At 40.1% G+C, this 19,926-nt stretch overlaps 2 protein-coding genes across 2 annotated transcripts; both read right to left on the bottom strand.

Moving 5' to 3' along the window:
- Positions 1 to 186: 186 nt before the first annotated feature.
- Positions 187 to 4,694, bottom strand: LOC310938544 (adipocyte plasma membrane-associated protein). The gene is made up of 9 exons (XM_083903062.1): positions 4,662 to 4,694; positions 4,166 to 4,255; positions 2,958 to 3,079; positions 2,719 to 2,820; positions 2,443 to 2,595; positions 1,948 to 2,063; positions 1,717 to 1,877; positions 1,312 to 1,507; positions 187 to 1,206 (listed from the first exon to the last, which is right to left on the bottom strand). Coding segments are annotated over exons 1-9 (1,152 nt in total). The 5' UTR covers positions 4,664 to 4,694; the 3' UTR covers positions 187 to 996.
- A 637-nt stretch (positions 4,695 to 5,331) lies between these two features.
- Positions 5,332 to 19,422, bottom strand: LOC310938660 (ras association domain-containing protein 1-like; the record flags this gene model as incomplete). The annotated part of the gene is made up of 7 exons (XM_083903211.1): positions 5,332 to 7,033; positions 7,508 to 7,623; positions 8,281 to 8,368; positions 8,602 to 8,808; positions 9,371 to 9,478; positions 16,800 to 16,909; positions 18,840 to 19,422. 7 exons carry the CDS (start codon positions 19,420 to 19,422, stop codon positions 6,875 to 6,877), a joined length of 1,371 nt encoding a protein of 456 aa, XP_083759337.1. The 3' UTR covers positions 5,332 to 6,874.
- Positions 19,423 to 19,926: the final 504 nt, after the last annotated feature.

The raw sequence follows: 19,926 nt of genomic DNA, 5'->3' as shown, positions 1-19,926 counted from the left end.
GGAAATGATTTCTTAAATCTTTTAATAGTCCAACATTTTCAAGATAAAACAACATAAAACTAAACAACATAGACATTTGCTTTAATGTGAAAAACAACAAACCTAAACCACTTCGCGCTTTCACAGCCCACCCGGCTCCCGTAGCTATTTTTTTTTTTTTTTTAACTTTATTGAAAACAGGAAGTATGACAGTTGTTGACTTCGTCACAGATCGTGACGTAGACGTTTGAGTTTATCATTAATATTAAAATAAAGATGTTGTTGCGTCGCGTTTGTCTTGTTTCTAATGTGCGTGTGCATGGACTTTTATCTCAATCCTTGTGGAAAACAAACAATATTGTGATCTGAACTCGACTATGAATGGACTGGTTATTTTATTCATATATTATTATATGTGTTTACATATATATATATATATACACATAATAATTACAAGAGTTCATTTCATCTTCACATTCAGTGATTCACTCTCATCTTTATGTTAATCATCTGTTTACAGCTCGTTGTTTTAAAATCATTTCTTCATCTGCAGTAAATCATTGATGAAGTTTGTTGATTCTTTTTTAGATAAAACTGAGATTTTCAAAGTGTTTTTACTCAAAAAACAGGATTAAATGTTTAAAAGACAAATGATGATCGAGAAATAATCACTTTGAACCTTTTCTTTAGCGTCAGGTGAAGCACATTTTAGCTGCTGCTCGTTATTTACAGACTTGATCACATTTTTCATGATTTAACGTACGACATATATTTATCTTTAGGATCTTTACGTGTCGTCGTGTTTAGTTTGATTTGTAACTTGATGCCAAACCTACAAAACAAATCTAACTAAAGATCTTTGTCTAAATAAAGTCACAGAAGCAGGAAACAGAGAAATGCTGAGGTCATCAAAAGGTCAAATAAACGAGTCTCGTATCAAAGACGAGAAAATTCATCTCAAACAAACACCTTTAAAATCAAATAAAAGAAGGCGGAGCCACTTTTCCGTCTTCATGGTTACGTTTCCCATCGCTCCAGAACGGGCAGGAACGTCAGCTCCGTGTTTCCCAGGTACGTCCGTCCTCGGTGCTGGAAGACGTCGCTGACGCTCCACGTCAGAACGCCCTCGGGGTCGTGAAGCGTTCCCAGCAGCTCGCCGTCTAATCCCAGCTCCAGGACCAGAGCGTAACGAGGCAGCAGCAGATTATACCAAGAGAGCGGAATCACCTGGAAACACAAACGCATCAGGATCAAGATCATTATTAGACTTCATCAATTCTATCAATTTCATTATGAAGTTAAGTAAACAGTGTGTGTGTGTGATAAACAAACCTTTGCCAGGAATCGTTTGACAGCTGGATACGGAGCGATCATATCCAAGAACGGAGGAAGGAACTTCCGGAAGCGTGGAGTTGTTATTCCAACCAGGAACGTTCTGTGGTCGCTGAGGCGGATGTTGTCAGGGTAACCGATCATGTTGTCCATGACGACCTCCTTCGATCCGGCCTTCGGACCCTTTAACCAGAACCTGAGCATAAATGACAGGAAAAGTCTGTCTGACAAGACCACGTCCTGAAGACATCGTACAACTAGAAGTGTGAGGATGCGTCTCAGACTGGTCTTGCCTGAGGACGCGTCCCAGACTGGTCTTACCTGAGGACGCGTCCCAGAATGGTCTTACCTGAGGACACGTCCCAGAATGGTCTTACCCGAGGACGCGTCCCAGACTGGTCTTACCTGAGGACGCGTCCCAGACTGGTCTCGGCCAGCAGCAGGAAGTCTTCGTCCGGAGACAGGACGACGCCGTTGGGCATGAAGAGAGAATCCAGCAGAACTTTGACTCTTTGTGTTTGAGGATCGAAGGACAGAAGACGACCCAGGCTGTTCAGCTCTAACACCTGATGGTTAGAGACAAGTTAGAGACATGTTGGAGACATCTGAGAGACATGTCCTGCACTGATTCTTCACCTCCAGTTTGACATGTCTCCGTCCCCAGCGACTGGATGAGTCGGTGAAATAAATCATTCCAGTTTGTGAGGAAATGTCCAAACCGTTTAGAAAAGAGAAGGGGACGCCGTCAGCTCCTGAGGACAAACATGAGGACACATATGAGGACACACACAAGGACACACATGAGGACAAACATGAGGACACACATGAGGACACACATGAGGACAAACATGAGGACACACATGAGGACAAACATGAGGACACATGAGGATAAACATGAGGACAAACATGAGGACACACATGAGGACAAACATGAGGACAAACATGAGGACAAACATGAGGACACACGCTCATATAAACCATGGAGGACGATGTCCATCATCCATGTGGACGCTCACAAACTGGTTTATTACATATTCTTAGAAAAAATGTTGCGTGTGAACCCTAACGCTTGAATCTGACACAGACCTGGTGCAGGGTCAAAGGTCAAAGGTCAAAGTAAACACTGCTAACCCTCAGAGTTTGACAACAACAACGTCTTTGCTCCAGTTTTCACGTCCACGCTGAAAAGTCCGAGGTACGAATCTGCAACAATCAGCCGATGGTCAGCGTCCAGACGAACGCCGTGAGGACGACCGCACAGAGGCTCCAGGTCTGGACTGCTGCCTGAACACACACACATCAGAATATTATATATATATATATCTATATATATATATATCTATATATATATATATTTATACATTATTATTATTATATGATATAAAATAAGTTAAAGAGAAAACTAACCACACTCTGGAAGATTCTGTCCCATGTGTGTGATCAGAGTCAGAGAATCATCAGGAGAAATTCTCCATAGCTTTCCATCAACTGTTCCTGTGTAAACATGACCTGACACACACACACACACACACACACACACACACACACACACACACACACACACAATAATGTTAATGTGATTGACAGGTTCATCAATAATAAAAATGATAAAAATCATTATTTTTGATTACAAATGTAACCATCACCGTTGTGGTCTGCAGTGAAGGATTCTGGTCCGTGAAGTTCTCCAGAGAAAAGTCTACGTCTGTTCTGAAGACGAGTGTTTACGGCCAGACGACCCACCAGCTCTGGGGGCGGTCCTTTCAGTCTGGGGGCGGAGTTTAGAGTAGACAACAACATCAGTGACTGTTTGTCTGTTTGTACATTGACTTTGATCTTTTCTTCATCTGAGTCAAACACAAACTGAAAAATATTCAATCATTTTCAAAAGTCAATGTCTTTATTGTTTGAGTCAAAACAGTCATTTGAGCATGTTTGTTTCAAGGTACGCGATTATGTTAATGTACAAGATTATTTAAATGTACGCGTGTTTATTTAAAACGTACGAGTTTGTTTAAACGTACGCATGTTTAAATGTACGTGTTTTTGTTTAAACGTATGCATGTAAAGCCCAATTTTAACTCCTGCGTAAAGTGCTCTAGTCGCCGCAGAAACGCCTCCGTCGTCTCCGGCTGCATGAAATATTTTATATATATAATACAAGTGTTTGTCACTCCGTCAAGAGACAACGGAGACGGCTGTGATTGGTCCTCTCTCTCTCTCTCTCTCTCTCTCGGAAAAACACAGCTCGAGGATTCCATGCTTTAAACACACAGGAGTTTGAGGACACACACACACACACACACACACACACACACACACACACACACACACACATGTTGGGGCTAAACCTCAATTTAAAAAAAAATCCAAAATCCTCACTAAATAGAAAAAAAGGGTTAGAAAATAAAAATATTTCCCCTTGAAGTGGCTTTAATGTATTATTCATTATCTCTGGACTGTAACTTTAAAACTTCCCTGTTCTCTGGAAACGTCTCGTCAGTCTTTCACCTCCATTTTGTGTCAAAACTATCTGTGTTTCAATGTTATTCAGCTGCAACAACAACAACAACAGTCTTTCTCTCCCGGACGCCATTGCTCACTGTAGCCGGAAGCACAACAACCAACGACGTTCCCGACCACTGACGTCATGGGACTAGGCCAGTCTTGCGTTTGCGACCCCTACTGATCGGGCGGGAAATTGCATCGCGTTTGCGGCACCACGACGGAGAACTATGAGGGCTCGAGGCGTCTCCATGGTTACGCAGTTGTAGAAATGTAATGACCGTTCCAAACTTACGTGTTAGTTTAAACTTACGTGTTAGTTTAAACGTAAGCGTTAGTTTAAACGTACGTGTGCGGTGCGGGCTGAATGGGCGACGGCAGCAGGTAAACTCCGGCAGACACAGCGATCACAAACACGAGCAATGATCCACGAGAAAACCTGGAAAACACAAACAAATGAAAACTCTCTTCATGACTTTTGTCAAATATAAAACAGTTCCTCAATCATTTTACATCAAATTCTTTACATGTTTATTTTGATGAAAAAAACACGTGCAGTCCGTGATTTAGTGTCATTATCGCTTTAATAAAGAAAGAACACGCTTAAATATGTTTATAATTGAAGCCGAAGTGTGGACGAACTCAAAGTGTTTCCCTGAAAACACTTTGAGGTGATTTTAAAAGGCGTGAATTTTAATGATTAAGAAAATAAACGTTAATTTGACATTTTTGAGGGAGTTCTTATAGCTGTGTTTGTTCGCGGTCGTTAAAAGTTACACAAAAGTATTTTAATGTTTTAATTGTTGTTTATTTCAGTTAAAAGTGAATAATTAATAATAACTTACATGTTAGAGCCTGCGTGGGTTCGTCCTGCGGGATTTCACCTTTCACTGGAGGAAGAAAAAAACCCAAAAGAGCGTTTAGAGGAAAACCACATCCGGCAACGACTTTCATAATAAAAGCTCTAGTTTTACGTCTCAGTATTTTCAGACATTTCCGGTCAGAAAAGCAACAACAAACTTGACCGTAATCAAGATTTGAATTGAGACTCGACGATAATTCTCCACGAAACCGAACCTCGACTCACTAAACAGAGGCTCGTTCACTTTAAATAACAGCGTCATCGTTGTGAGCTTTTATTTTGAAGGTTGAGCTGCAGTAAACTGTGTGTTGGGGTCAAACAGAGTTCAGGGGGAGGAGCTTAAATGTTTTTAAATGTCATAAAAACAAGAAAAACACGTGTTTAAATGTCAACTTTAATACACAAAAACGAAAAAGAAACATTTGATTTGAAAGAATCAAACTACAGTAATTAAAAAAAAAAAAAAAACTGAAGACAAAGTTTAGACCTTAATCTAGAATAATAAGTGAATCAGTGAATTCTAATCCTAATCTGTGTGTGTGTCATGTGATCATGTTTGTGAGTGGACAATAAAAGTAAACTGAGTAAACACACACAGATTTAACTTCTGTCAAAAATCAGATTTTGTGAAATTATCAGGAACATAATCTGAAAACACAGTGGATAATCTGGAGCTTTTAACTGATTTATATTAATGCTGCTGCACATGTGATAATATATGGAGATTAACGAGTTTCACAGTCGACAGAAAAATAAAATCACACAGAAGCTTTTTTCAGGGAACTTCTGTTAATCTGTAATTCCATAAATTAAGTTGATCTTTTAGATTAAGATGAAAAAGTTCAAATAAAGTTTCTTGGCCAGTTTAGAAACTTCCCTGAATTCAGATTAAAGTGCCGACGATATTAATAAGTGACACAACTTCTCAGGTGTGATGTGTTTACAACAACAACAACAACATTTGTTTACTGTACAGAAACAAAAAGAGGCCAAAAATCTCAACATTTATAAAGTTTTTTCAGCAGCTAATAAAAATAAAACAACCTGAAATTAAGAAACCCCGCCTTTCACCCGATGCCAGTTGGGATTGGCTCCGCCCCCGTGGTCCTCACGTGGAGGTTCGAGAAAATGAATCAATCCCAAAAAACGTTTCTTCCCATAATGCTGAACAAATCTTGAGTGATGTGAAAATCAGCAGATTGTACCTTTAAATGTTTAAAGCCAGTGTTTAAAAAGAGAATAAATCAGGATTAAAATCCCTTTTTCTTTGGTTACAGAAACACAAACAAACAACAACAATAACAAGAAAAATAAACTCTGCAAGATCAGTATTAAATAGAGTAGTTCCAGTGTTTGTCCACTGGGTGGCACAAGTGTTCAAATCAGAAAAATGTTTCTCTTTGGTCTTTAGAAAAATAAATCTCTCACTGTCCCTTTAAATCTTTCTTCTTCTCTTTCTTTTGTCGCTCTGTTTTCAACTTCCTCTAAAACCTTCATCATCTTCATCTGACAGCTGACCAGGTCAGGGTCAAAGGTCAAAGGTCACATCAGTCACAACATAAATGTTGACACTTTCTCCTCTGTCCATTTTATTGTCCTTAAATGTCTTTGTCCTCTTTTCTTTCATGTCCTCAAATGTCTTTGTCCTTTTTTCTTTCATGTCTTTGTCCTCTTTTCTTTCATGTCCTCAAATGTCTTTGTCCTTTTTTCTTTCATGTCTTTGTCCTCTTTTCTTTCATGTCCTTAAATGTCTTTGTCCTCTTTTCTTTCATGTCTTTAAATGTCTTTGTCCTCTTCTTACTGAAGACGCAGAGATGAAGACAAACATCTCGTCAAACAAACTTTCACTCTTTCACTCTGCTTGTTGTCTTGTTGTCTTGAGGAACAAAAGCTAAACTTGTGAACACATGAATCATGTTTTCACGTCTCTGAGAATCAAAGTCAAATAAAGAAAACAAGTAAAACTTCACCATATAAATAAAAACAGTCAATAAATAAAACCTAATTAAATTGAAAAAGAAACAAAGAGGAAGATGATTAAAGTGAGAGAGTGAGGATGGATGAATGAATGAATGAATGAATGAAATGAATCTTTGCAGACAGAGACTCGTGTTCATCCCTTGTTCATCAGTCTGTGCTCACTTTATCCTCAAAGCAGGTCAATGTATGCAAATGTATGCAAATGTAGGTCAGAGGTTAAACCCTCTGAGAAGGCGCTCGTACTCTCCACAGCGCCTCCTGCAGTCTGTGGCGGTAACTGTCGTAGCGGCGAATAACGGCCTCTCTTAGCTCCTCCTCCTCTTTGTCCAAGATCCGCAGGAAGTTCTTCAGCTCAGGGATCGAGAAGGCGTCCCACTGAGGACACATGAGGACACGTGAGGACAGAAGGACACGTGAGGACAGAAGGACATGTGAGGACAGAAGGACACGTGAGGACAGAAGGACATGTGAGGACAGAAGGACATGTGAGGACACGTGAGGACACATGAGGACAGAAGGAGACATTTATGACTTTATATTAGTTAGAGAAGGCGTCCCACTGAGGACAAACCAGACATGACGTTAGAACATGTTTACGTTCTAACGTTAGCATTTACGTGTTTTCGTTCCATCGTTAGCATTTACTTTAAGCACTTAGTTGTACTGTATGTAGTTGAGTATTTAGAAAGAGCCCTGAGCTGTAAAAAGGTTCCTTTCTTTGTTTTAACTGAGGACAGACGAGGACAGATGAGGACAAATGAGGACAGACGAGGACAGATGAGGACAGACGAGGACAGATGAGGACAGGTGAAATGAAAGTGATGTGAATGAAGAAGAAGAAGAACGTACCATAACTTCTCCGGTCTGTTGTTCCCTCAGAACAAAGCTCAGTGTGTCAGCGTCAGGTCCAGAAACAAGACGAAGAAACAACGGCTGCTCCACATCTGACAGTTTACACACATACACTACACACACACACACACACACACACACACACACACACACACACACACACACACACACACACACACACACACACACACACACACACGGTACATTTAGTCTCATCACACCACAAACATGCAGGCAGTGCAGTTGTGGTGTGTGTGTGTGTGTGTAGAGCAAAGTTCAGTCTGTGAATCATTAAAAATCTGTCATTTAGAAAAACACTGAAACATGAGGATCAAAGACAACAATCACAGTATCACACACGCATGCACCCACACCCACACCCACACCCACACCCACACACACACACACACACACACAGGGAATCAGCAGCTGTTGCTGTGTGTGTGTGGTAGTGAGAAGGAGTCGTCCCTGAGGAATCCATTCACATGAGGGCGAGGCGTCCAAAAATATACACACATGTGCGCGCACACACACACACACACACACAAACACGTGCGCACACACACACGTGCACACACACACACACAATGCCAAATCATCTGAGACTGAATTTGGCATGAGTGGAATGAAACACTCTCCAGTCCTGTAACTTTCACTCTCTCTTTCTCTTTCACTCTCTCACACACACGCGCACACACACACGCTCACACACTCTCACACACACTCTCACACACACACACACTCTCTCTCACACCAACACACTCTCTTACCCTGCTCCTCCCTGCGGTAGCGTTTGTACAGAGCATATTTTGCTGGGTTGTCTGCGACAGTGAACTTGTTCAGCAAGGCAACGATCACCTGGAAACATATACACACACACGCACGCACGCACGCACACACACACACACAAACACAGTTAAGTTAAAGCTCAGATAGAAAAACAACAGTTTTCTACAGTTTTAGTGACATCATCTGAGTGAATACATTTAATATAAGAAAACATGATGTGGGTGTGTGTGTGTGTTAGCGTGTGTGTATGAGCGTGTGTGTGTGTGAGCGCGTGTGTGAGTGTGTGTGTGTGTGTGCAGCACCTCTCTGACTGTGTTGTTAGAGCTGATGTGTAGTGTGTTGCTGACGCCTCGTGGCAGATAAAACGCCTCCTTCAGCACAGACGCTCCTCCTCGTCCTCCTCCTCGTCCTCCTCCTCCTCCTCCTCGTCCTCTTCCTCCTCTCACTGTTACAGGCCTCCTCAGATCCATCTGTACTTTAATGAACCCTGTGTACACACCTGACTGAGCCTGACACACACACACACACACACACACACACACAGTGAGTGAATGAATGAGAGTGAGTGAGTGAGTGAATTAGTGAGTGAGTGAGTGAATGAGTGAATTAGTGAGTGAGTGAATGAATGAGTGAGTGAATTAGTGAGTGAGTGAATGAATGAGTGAGTGAATGAGTGTATGAGTGAGTGAGTGAATTAGTGAGTGAGTGAGTGAATAAGTGAGTGAATGAGTGAGTGAATTAGTGAATGAATGAGTGAATGAGTGTATGAGTGAGTGAGTGAATTAGTGAGTGAGTGAGTGAATGAATGAGTGAATTAGTGAATGAATGAGTGAGTGAGTGAATGAATGAGTGAGTGAATGAGTGTATGAGTGAGTGAGTGAATGAGTGAATTAGTGAGTGAGTGAGTGAATAAGTGAGTGAATGAGTGAGTGAGTGAATGAGTGTATGAATGAGTGAATGAGTGAGTGAGTGAGTGAATGAGTGAGTGAGTGAATTAGTGAGTGAGTGAGTGAATGAGTGAATGAGTGAGTGGGTGAGTGAGTGAGTGAATGAATGAGTGATGTAACTCACCAGAGTCATCTTCAGATGGTCTTTGGTCAAACAGTTGTAAAGTTCAATCTTCTGTCTGATCTCCTCTCTGCTCAACTCTGTGCGTAACTCTCTCTCCTTTTCCACATCCTGACAATGAAAGGATGAATGAATGATGAAAGGATGAAATAATGTAAGGATGAAACAATAAAAGGATGAAACGATGAAAGGATGAAAGAATGAAACAAGTAAGTCAAGAGTGAACAGCAGCGGAATGTGATGAGGAGTTCAGAGAAGGTAAATAACACATTCTTGTGTGTGTGTGTGTGTGTCAGTGCCCGTACAGTTTTATTCCCCAGTGTAGAGTCAGTGCTTACATGGGCATAGAGCTGCACTCCTCATCTATTAAAAAGCACAAGCACGCACACGCGCACACGCGCACACACACACACACACACACACACACACACACACACACACACACACACACACACACACACACACACACACACACACACACACAGTTTGAAGCCTTATATGGGAAACACACACTGTTCCAGACAAAGACGCTGAAGGCTGCAAACTTTACACTTTAACTTGTTTTATCATTATTCATCCCCCTTAACTTTAGCCTGAACCTTAATCCTAATCCTAATCCTAACCTTAGCCCTGTGATGTTCTTCTGTAAATAAATAAATAAATAAATAAACACGTTCATGCCAAAACTGAATTAGTTGACAAACATCTGCTGGTTAATATTCTATCGATCAATAATGATGAATATTTTAAAGACTAAAACACCTGCTTCTTGCTTTTGTTTACTGTAAACACATGACATCACCATGTGTGTGTGTGTGTGTGTAGCTCAGGTTAAACAGATCCTGAAACAGTCACAAACTTGTTGGTCCAGTTGTTGTTACCATGGTTACATCTTTTACGTGCTAACAGTTCATAACATAAGGCTGATTTATTGTCTTTTATTGTGTTTATTTGGTGATAATGATAAAGAATGAGAGACATTTATATCAGCTGAGTTAAATCATCTGATACACACACACACACACACACACACACACACACACACACAGGCTCCTCCCCCTCCTCTCTGTTACTTCCTGTTTGGTCCATGAGGAAGTGAACATAAACCACACCTTTTTCCTCCTCCTCAAAACTCAAAGATAATCAAACACAATCAAAGCTGAAGAAACAGAAAATGATCATTTCATTTGATCTGTTTGTTGTTTAAATAAAGTTTATAGTTTGATTATTTGTGCTTTTATTTTTTACAATATAATGTTGTCTTTGTTCGTCTGAGCAGTTTTGTATTAAGATATCAAAACTGTACGGATACCATGGCAACAACACCGTGATACATACTGAACTGTGGGGAAACTGTAACGTAGCATCACAAATGTATATATATATATATATATATATATATAATATATTATATGATATGGTTAATGGTGACAAATGTAACGTCCTACATGTCAATAAAAGTCAAACCATAGAAAGAAGATTGAAACACGACTTTTACAGATTATATGTCAGACTCAAGGTTACTTTGTTATTATTATTGTTTTTTAAATGTCGTAACATTTTAAAAATTTAACATATAACATGTCGATATATTTTTGATTAGTGAAAGGAACAAACTTTGAGTTTTAACACATGAAATAAAACTGACAAAGTGTTTTTGTTTGAAATCACTTTGAAACGTGTGATAATCATTTCACATTGGTGTTCAGACCACAGGAAACAGGACATACCAGGGTGATGAGAGGGTGATGAGGGGTGAGAGGGTGATGATAGTGAGAGGGTGATGAGGGGTGAGAGGGTGATGAGAGGGTGATGACAGTGAGAGGGTGATGAAAGGGTGAGGGGTGAAAGGGTGATGACAGTGAGAGGGTGATGACAGTGAGAGAGTGAGGGTGGTGAGAGGGTTATGAAAGGGTGATGAGGATGATGAGTGTGAGAGGTTGATGAGTGTGAGAGGGTGATGAGTGTGAGAGGGTGAACACAGAGATGAAGACGATGAAAGAAAGGACACATTTGGACTCAGGACAGACATGAAGGACACGTCCATGTCTTTATGTTTTTCTACGTTTTAAAATGACAGAATAATAATAATAATTATAATATTCGTCAGAGTAAAAAACTACAAGTTTAAATAAACCTCAAAGTTCAGTTTAAAATAACTGAAGAAAAAGAGTGAATTATTCTAAATGATGATGAATAATTAATCATTGTAAAAGTTCAATGAACAGACTTAATATATAGTCACCATTTCTTCTCTGTCAGTATTATATATATATATATATATATATATATATATATATATATATATATATATATATATATTCTGTACATAAATATAAATATGTGGGATTATATTTACATATATATATGTAAATGTGGGTACATGTGTTTATATATACAGTGTGTGTGTGTGTACTGGTCAGTGTTAGCCCTAACCCACACACACACACATCCATGAGGAATGAGGATGTGTGCTAAAGGGTCAAAGGTCACTGCAGACCAACACATTAAGTCACTCACACACACATGAAGAATGAGGAGATTCAGTTACAGTGTGGCGAGTCTTGACACACACACACACACCCCCCCACACACACTGTGACCCTCATGTGGAGGATGAATGAATGAATCTTGTCAAAGACTAAACAAAATCAAGGGTGACCTTTATTGTGAAAGGTCGCTGAGCTGAGGGTTATGATGGTTCTGATCTTAAACTGTGATCAGCTGATGATTGTGATTTAAACTTTATTATGTTTAACAACGTGTGAATGAGTGAACTCTGTGTGAATGAGTGAGATCTGTGTGACTTTTCTAATGAAACATGACAAACTGTGAAAACGGGATTATTTCTGCTGTTATGTAAATAATCCTGGATTATGCTCAACATCGACAATTGTTCTGTGTTTTTGGCTCATAGATGAGACAAAGACAAAGATGAAGGCGGAGCAAACTGTGTTTAAAGTCTAAACAGTTTAAACCAGTTTAAAACAGGTTCAGTTTAAACCGTTAACCTAAAACAGAACATCTAAACGTGTTTAATCCACTTCACCTTCTTGTCCGTGACTTTTCCGGGAGGTTTCCTGAAGAACGAGGTTCTCGCGGTGAAGAAGAACTCTTCAGAGTCTTCTTCTAAACTACTGTAACCGCTGCTCATCGTGCTCGTGCTCGTGCTCGTCCACGTCATTGACGACGAAAGCGTGTCCACAGCAGCGCGTCCACATCAAAGCCTCACAAATCCACCGCGTTAATCCAACTCCAGATGACCCGGAAATAAACGAGGAACAGGTCTGAACCAGGTCTGAACCCGGTCTGAACCAGGTAAGACCAGGTGACCTCAGTGTGCGCGCGTGTGCGTGTGTGCGCGCGCCGCTGATTTCCTCATTCAGATCCGCTCAGCTGTTTCTTCTTCTCCGTCAAACTCGACGTCTTTACTCCGTTCAAAGTCGTTTAAATGTTTCCATTGTTCGAAGAAAAGCGTAAACGTTCTTTGTAACAAACAAACGTTTCCACGAGATCGTTGTTTTTTTTGAGTTTCGACAGAGAAAACGGTGAAAGTTCGTCCTTCTTCTTCTTCTTCATCAACTTTACTGACGAACAGCGCCTACAGTAAGACAACGCCCACACACTCCAGCACGCCCATTTGATCTGTGACAGCCAATCAGCGCCGGCTAAGTCTGTTTCACTAAATAAAGTCACAGTTTTCACGAAATAAAACGTTAATTTTCATCACATATTAATAATAATTTGTTGTATTGAATAAAGTCGCTGTTTACATTTATATTCTGTTGACTGAAAACTTAAAAAAAACAAAAAACTATTTGTAAAAGAATGGTAATTAATACTGATCATGTGACGTAATTGATTTATCAACTATACAAATTCAAACAATTTAAGGTCACGTGTTAAACATCCTCTAACCCTCTAACCCTAACCCAACTTTGTTGTGTCCATTAATATGTTTGTTCTGCCTTTAAATGTAGAGGTAGTAGACAAGTTCAAATATCTAGGTACATATATTGATTGTAACCTAAATTTCAGTGAAAACACAGACCATATTTTTAAAACCTGTAACCAACGTCTCCATCTACTGCGCAAGCTCAACTCCTTTAGAGTGAGTAAGCACATTATGGAAACAGTTTATAAGAACCTGATAGAAGGCATTCTAACTTTCAACATGGCAATGTGGTACGGTAATCTAAATATTAAAGGAAGAAGCAAGCTGCAGAGAATAGTAAACCTTGCCTCAAAAATCATAGGGACAAGACAGAAACAATTAAGTTGTATGTACGATGAAGTGCTTAGGAAAAAAGCTGTCAAAATAGCAAATGATCCCTCTCATCCACTCAATAGGGAGTTTGAACTTCTTCCCTCTGGTAGACGTTATAAAGTACCAAGGGCAAATCGTAATATTTTTAAAAATTCTTTTATTCCTAATGCAATTGGGGCACTGAACACCATGCCCCGTTGATGCGTTGATGCGATGTGTTGTAATGTAACTGCCACTGCTGTCCTGCTTTTTGCCATGAAGATGTCTGTGTGTAAGTGTTGTTGTTGTTGCTGTTGTTGTCCTGCTTGTTGTTGCTGTTATTGTCCTGCTTGTTGTTTTTTATGAGACCAAAGACAAATTTCCACATCGTGGACAAATAAAAACTAACTAACTAACTAACTAACTAACTAAATCACTCAACAAACCTGAAACTAATCTAAGCCTAACTCTTTGACGACTAAGCCTAACTCTTTAACAACTAAGCCTAACTCTTAAAAAACTAAGCCTAACTCTTTAACGACTAAGCCTAACTCTTTAACGACTAAGCCTAACTCTTTAACAACTAAGCCTAACTCAAGCCTAACTCTTTTACAACTAAGCCTAACTCTTTAATGACTAAGCCTAACTCTTTAACAACTAACCCTAACCCGACTAAGCCTAACTCTTTAACAACTAAGCCTTCCTCTTAAAAAACTAAGCCTACCTCTTAAAAAACTAAGCCTAACTCTTTAACGACTAAGCCTAACTCTTAAACAACTAAGCCTAACTCTTTAACGACTAAGCCTAACTCTTAAACAACTAAGCCTAACTCTTAAACAACTAAGCCTAACTCTTTAACAACTAAGCCTAACTCAAGCCTAACTCTTTTACAACTAAGCCTAACTCTTTAATGACTAAGCCTAACTCTTTAACAACTAACCCTAACCCTCTCACCTCCATTCAACTGAAATAAACTCCCAACATAAAAAAAGACAATTAAATAAATAATAATTATTACTATTATTGATAAATAATAATCAATATTAAAAATATAAATCTGCAGCACATGATACAAATCTGGACGTCTGACATGATGAAAGAATCAGAATAAAATCAGCTGAATGTTTTAAAGATTCAGTTGTGTTGTGTTTGTGTCTCATTTAAAGGCTCAGTTGTTGTGTTTGTGTCTCATTTAAAGGCTCAGTTGTTGTGTTTGTGTCTCATTTAAAGGCTCAGTTGTGTTTGTGTCTCATTTAAAGGCTCAGTTGTTGTGTTTGTGTCTCATTTAAAGGCTCAGTTGTTGTGTTTGTGTCTCATTTAAAGGCTCAGTTGTGTTTGTGTCTCATTTAAAGGCTCAGTTGTGTTTGTGTCTCATTTAAAGGCTCAGTTGTGTTGTGTTTGTGTCTCATTTAAAGGCTCAGTTGTGTTTGTGTCTCATTTAAAGGCTCAGTTGTGTTTGTGTCTCATTAAAGGCTCAGTTGTGTTTTTGTCTCATTTAAAGGCTCAGTTGTTGTGTTAGTGTCTCATTTAAAGGCTCAGTTGTTGTGTTTGTGTCTCATTTAAAGGCTCAGTTGTTGTGTTTGTGTCTCATTTAAAGGCTCAGTTGTGTTTGTGTCTCATTTAAAGGCTCAGTTGTGTTGTGGTTTCAAAGTACCACAATAACACTGTGGTGCACCCATGGTCCTTTAATCTGTGGATGCTTTTATTTTGAAGTGACAGGTGTTTCTAACGTGAGCTTCCTGTTTGCCTCAGGACATGTAACTGATCCTCACACATTCAACTTTACATTGTGTTCTGGATTTCAGACACACACGTGTGTGTGTGTCTTTTCATGTGTGTGGGGGTGTGTGTGTGTGTGTGAGTGTGAGTGTGTTGTCTTTTCATGTGTGTGTGTGTGTGTGCGTGTGTGTGTTTCACCTGGACAGACACAACATTGAGTGTGTTGTGATCAAAGAGCAGAGGAATGTGGTGTGATGATCACATGACCTGACAGTATGACATCATCACACACAAGTTTCCAGGTGAAAACTCTGCAGGTTCAACTACAGACACACAACTAACACACACTGACACATAACTAACACACACTGACACACACTGACACACAACTAGCACACACAGACACACAACTAACACACACTGACACACAACTAACACACGCTGACACACAACTAACACACACTGACACACAATAGCTGGTCGTTAAAGTGGGAGTGAAGAAGCATGAAGTTGTGAGGAAGTGACTTCAGTCAAAACGACATGTTTTTGATGTAAACTGTTTCCTGTCAGTTTCCACGGTGATGAATCGACTTTAACAAAGACGACGTTTTCAGCTCCAGACATTAAAGTGTTTGAATTCTGGTGTATTCTCCTGTTTGTCCAGCAGGGGTGACCTAACTACAGTGGTTTGTATGTGATTTCCAAAGTCAGTAAACATTTGGTCCTGGTTATTGAACATGTCTGTGATACAGTGATGTTGTGAGTCTGACTTCTTATTTCTAAATGATAATAATAATAATAATAATAATAATAATAATAATAATAATGAATCATTAGGGGTTAGAACACGACTCCACAGACATGTTCTCAGCTCACTTCACTGTGTCTGGACATGTTCACAACAGGAAGTGAAGACATGTTTCTGTAACAGGAAACCTGCATCAGACCAGCCGATAATCCCCCATAATCCACAGAGATTATACTGGCTGCTGGGTTACGTTACTCCACTACTGCAGGAGAAAACAATATTCAAATATCATATGATCAATGATCTGATTAAAGATGAGTATAGATTATTAACATGGGAACTTTGTGGTCATATGTTTTTTCCATGTGCTGTAGATTCAGAGCGGCTGATTAAATGACTGTAATATCATTATAATAATCTAATCTAATCTAATCTCAGATTATCGCAGATTGATAGAAAAGTCTTGATGATCATTGTTTGAATGGAAGCCTCAGTTTTCTCGTGTTCATCTTTAACCTTCAAAATCTTACACCACAGCGCCCTCTTCTGGATGAGCACACAACTACAGTGCTGCCACTTTTATTTTTTGTTGAAGCATAATTACAGTCTCACACACACACACACACACACACACACACACACACACACACACACACACACACACACACACACACACACACACACACACACACACACACACACACACAGTGTGGACTCACATGTGTGTTGTTGTTGTTGTTGATCTGGTCTTGATTGACAGGTGAAGCTGCAGGTTGACAGTCCAGTGACACTCTGTCTCGACACGTGGTGTGACATGTGTATTTACAACCTACACACACACACACACACACACATTCATCCATTAAACATGGAAATATTTACATACACAATTTTTAATACAAGTCTTAACAGACACACACACACACACACACACACACACACACACACACACACACACACACACACACACACACACACACACACAGATCCTCAGATCCTGTAAAGTGTTGAGTTATTGCTGCAATAAATGTCAAAAATACATGTGATTAACGACATCACATTTAAAAGGAAGGAAGGAAAAGTGGAAAAGTAACAGGATGTTAACGTGAGTTTTCAAAACACAATGGCAGCCATGTTTAAACCACAACACGTGAGGAAGACGAGGAAGAAGAAGACGATGAAGAAGAAGACGAAGAAGACGAAGAAGAAGACGATGAAGAAGAAGACGAAGAAGAAGAAGAAGACGAAGAAGAAGACGATGAAGAAGAAGACGAAGAAGAAGAAGACGAAGAAGAAGACGAGGAAGAAGAAGACGAGGAAGAAGACGAGGAAGAAGAAGACGAGGAAGAAGACGAGGAAGAAGAAGACGAGGAAGAAGAAGACGAGGAATAAGGAGACACTGAGTCCTTTTTCTTTTTTTAGTCCTGAACCGGTCTGTTTACATATCAACTGCATTCCAGCTGCAGAGTCGTGTTCTTGAGCCACACCTACATTCATTCATTCATTAAGAGTTTGCACATGTGGACCTCACTCTTTCACTCTGTCACTCTTTCACTCTGTCACTCTTTCACTCTGTCACTCTTTCACTCTGTCACTCTTTCACTCTGTCACTCTGTCACTCTTTCACTCTGTCACTCTGTCACTCTTTCACTCTGTCACTCTTTCACTCTGTCACTCTTTCACTCTTTCACTCTGTCACTCTGGCACTCTTTCACTCTTTCACTCTGTCACTCTGTCACTCTTTCACTCTGTCACTCTGTCACTCTTTCACTCTGTCACTCTGGCACTCTTTCACTCTGTCACTCTTTCACTCATATATAAATATATATATATATATATGTGTGTGTGTAGCTACAGTACTGCTGCTGCTATAACGAGGATCATTATTTCTATTTCACTTAACTGAAAATATGTATAGAGTTTTTCGTTGTTTTAAAAAAACAAACAAAAAAACCCTCCTCTACAGATGTGAAGTATTTAGTATTTTAGTATTTAAGTATTTAGTGTAATCTACCCTTGAACAATAACATAGTTCTGTTAATACAGGAGTGGAACCTTCATGAATGTTACTGTAAATCCTGTGTTTGTCCAACTATTTCATTTCAAGAAATATCTGCTGTATAAAAAAACTCTTTTACGCAGGTTTATTCAAGACATGAGCTTTACATACACGTTACATCATGTATATATGTATATATATATATAACATTACATACCCATGTTGCATGTGTTAAACTCATTGATAGCTCACTAATACATAAGAGCAGCTTTAAGTCGCTTCACTGAGGAACAGCCAGGATATTTAAACATTAACACTGAAGTAAAATCTGATCAAACTGTGTCTAAATCCTCAAATTAATCTGTGTCTGTGTCTGCATCATCATCACCTTCATCATCATCATCATCATCATATTCATCATCACCTTCATCATCATCATCATCATCTTCATCATCACCTTCACCACCATCATCATCATCACATTCATCATCATCATCATCTTCATCATCATCATCATAATCTTCATCCTCACCTTCATCATCATCTTCTTCATCATCACCTTCATCATCATCACATTCATCATCATCATCATCATCTTCATCATCATCACATCACCTTCATCATCATCATCATAATCTTCATCATCTTCATCATCATCATCATCACCTTCATCATCTTCATCATCATCATCATCATCACCATCATCATCTTCATCATCATCACCATCTTCGTCATCATCTTCATCATCATCATCACTCACCTGCACAGGTGAGACCAGGCTGAAAGATGTACTCGCAGCACACATCGCACCACGTGTCCTCCTCCGTGTCCTCGAAGCTGTGTCCCTCCCCGGATTCCTCCTTCACCCTCGGGTCTCTCTCCTCGGGGGAGAAAATGGTCCTGACGTCCGGGGGTTTGAAGCCCTTCTTCCTGCTCCGCGCTGGCCCCCCTCCCTGCCCGCTCACACAAGCTTCTCCGTCGCCGTTCGGACTCTCGGGGACCGGTAAACTCCCCGGTAAACTCCCCGGCAACCCCCCCGGTGAACTCCCCGGTGAACTCTCCGGTGATTTCACCCTCTCGCTCCTCTCGCTCCACACCGCCTCCAGACTCTCCAGACTGGCCGGCTGAGGTGACGGATGCCGGCGCACAGCTCTCACCACCGCCGCGCCCTTGTTCGCCTTAGAGATCCGCATATTATCAACCAGTGGCGGCCACGTCGCCTCCGGGGCCTCGTGGAGCGTCTTCGGGGACTTGTTGATGTGAACAGCCTGTACAGTGGCCGAAGACTCGTCTGTGAGCGAGCAGCGCGTGGGGACGTATTTCCGACCCTGGACGTGAAACATTACGCACGCTCTTCATTCCCTGCTGCGTGACGCGGCGGTGAAGGAGTTTTGAACAGTGACAACCGATGAACCGGGTCCTCGAGAGCAGAAGAACGGGTTGGTTCTCATTTTGTAGAAGAAACAACAACAGACTTCAGATGGTGTCACGTGCCAAACCCTGTTGACAAAAACGCTGATTTAATGTTTATTCATTTGTAGATTTGTTTACATGTCATTTCATGTCATTTCATGTCATTTCATGTTATTGTCAGATGAATTTATGTGATTGCTGTCTTAAATTCAGCTAAGGTCAGAACTTACACTCGCACGTGCTGCTTTCTCCGTGAAAGTAGACGGTGCGCGTGGGACCTTCCAAATGATGTTTACTAATAATAATGAAAATAATGTCCGTATTGGCAGCCGCTCATTCCTCTAAATCTCCACATGAGTAAAGTCCTAAATTATTTGATTCATATGTATAATCTGGCAAATATACATGCAAATTATATAAAATATTAAATGTAT

Source organism: Microchirus variegatus (assembly GCF_963457635.1).
Source record: "Microchirus variegatus genome assembly, chromosome: 16".
Taxonomy (NCBI): Eukaryota; Metazoa; Chordata; class Actinopteri; order Pleuronectiformes; family Soleidae; genus Microchirus; species Microchirus variegatus.
This window is presented reverse-complemented; position numbering and strand designations above follow the sequence as displayed.

Bases quoted from the DNA above. Each gene is read 5' to 3' on its own strand.
- LOC310938544 (XM_083903062.1), bottom strand. The intron at 2,064-2,442 runs GTTAGCAGTGTT...GTTTGTCCTCAG, and splicing joins GTTGTTGTCAAACTCTGAGG to GAGCTGACGGCGTCCCCTTC. The intron at 1,508-1,716 runs GTAAGACCAGTC...ATTTATGCTCAG, and splicing joins AGTCTGGGACGCGTCCTCAG to GTTCTGGTTAAAGGGTCCGA.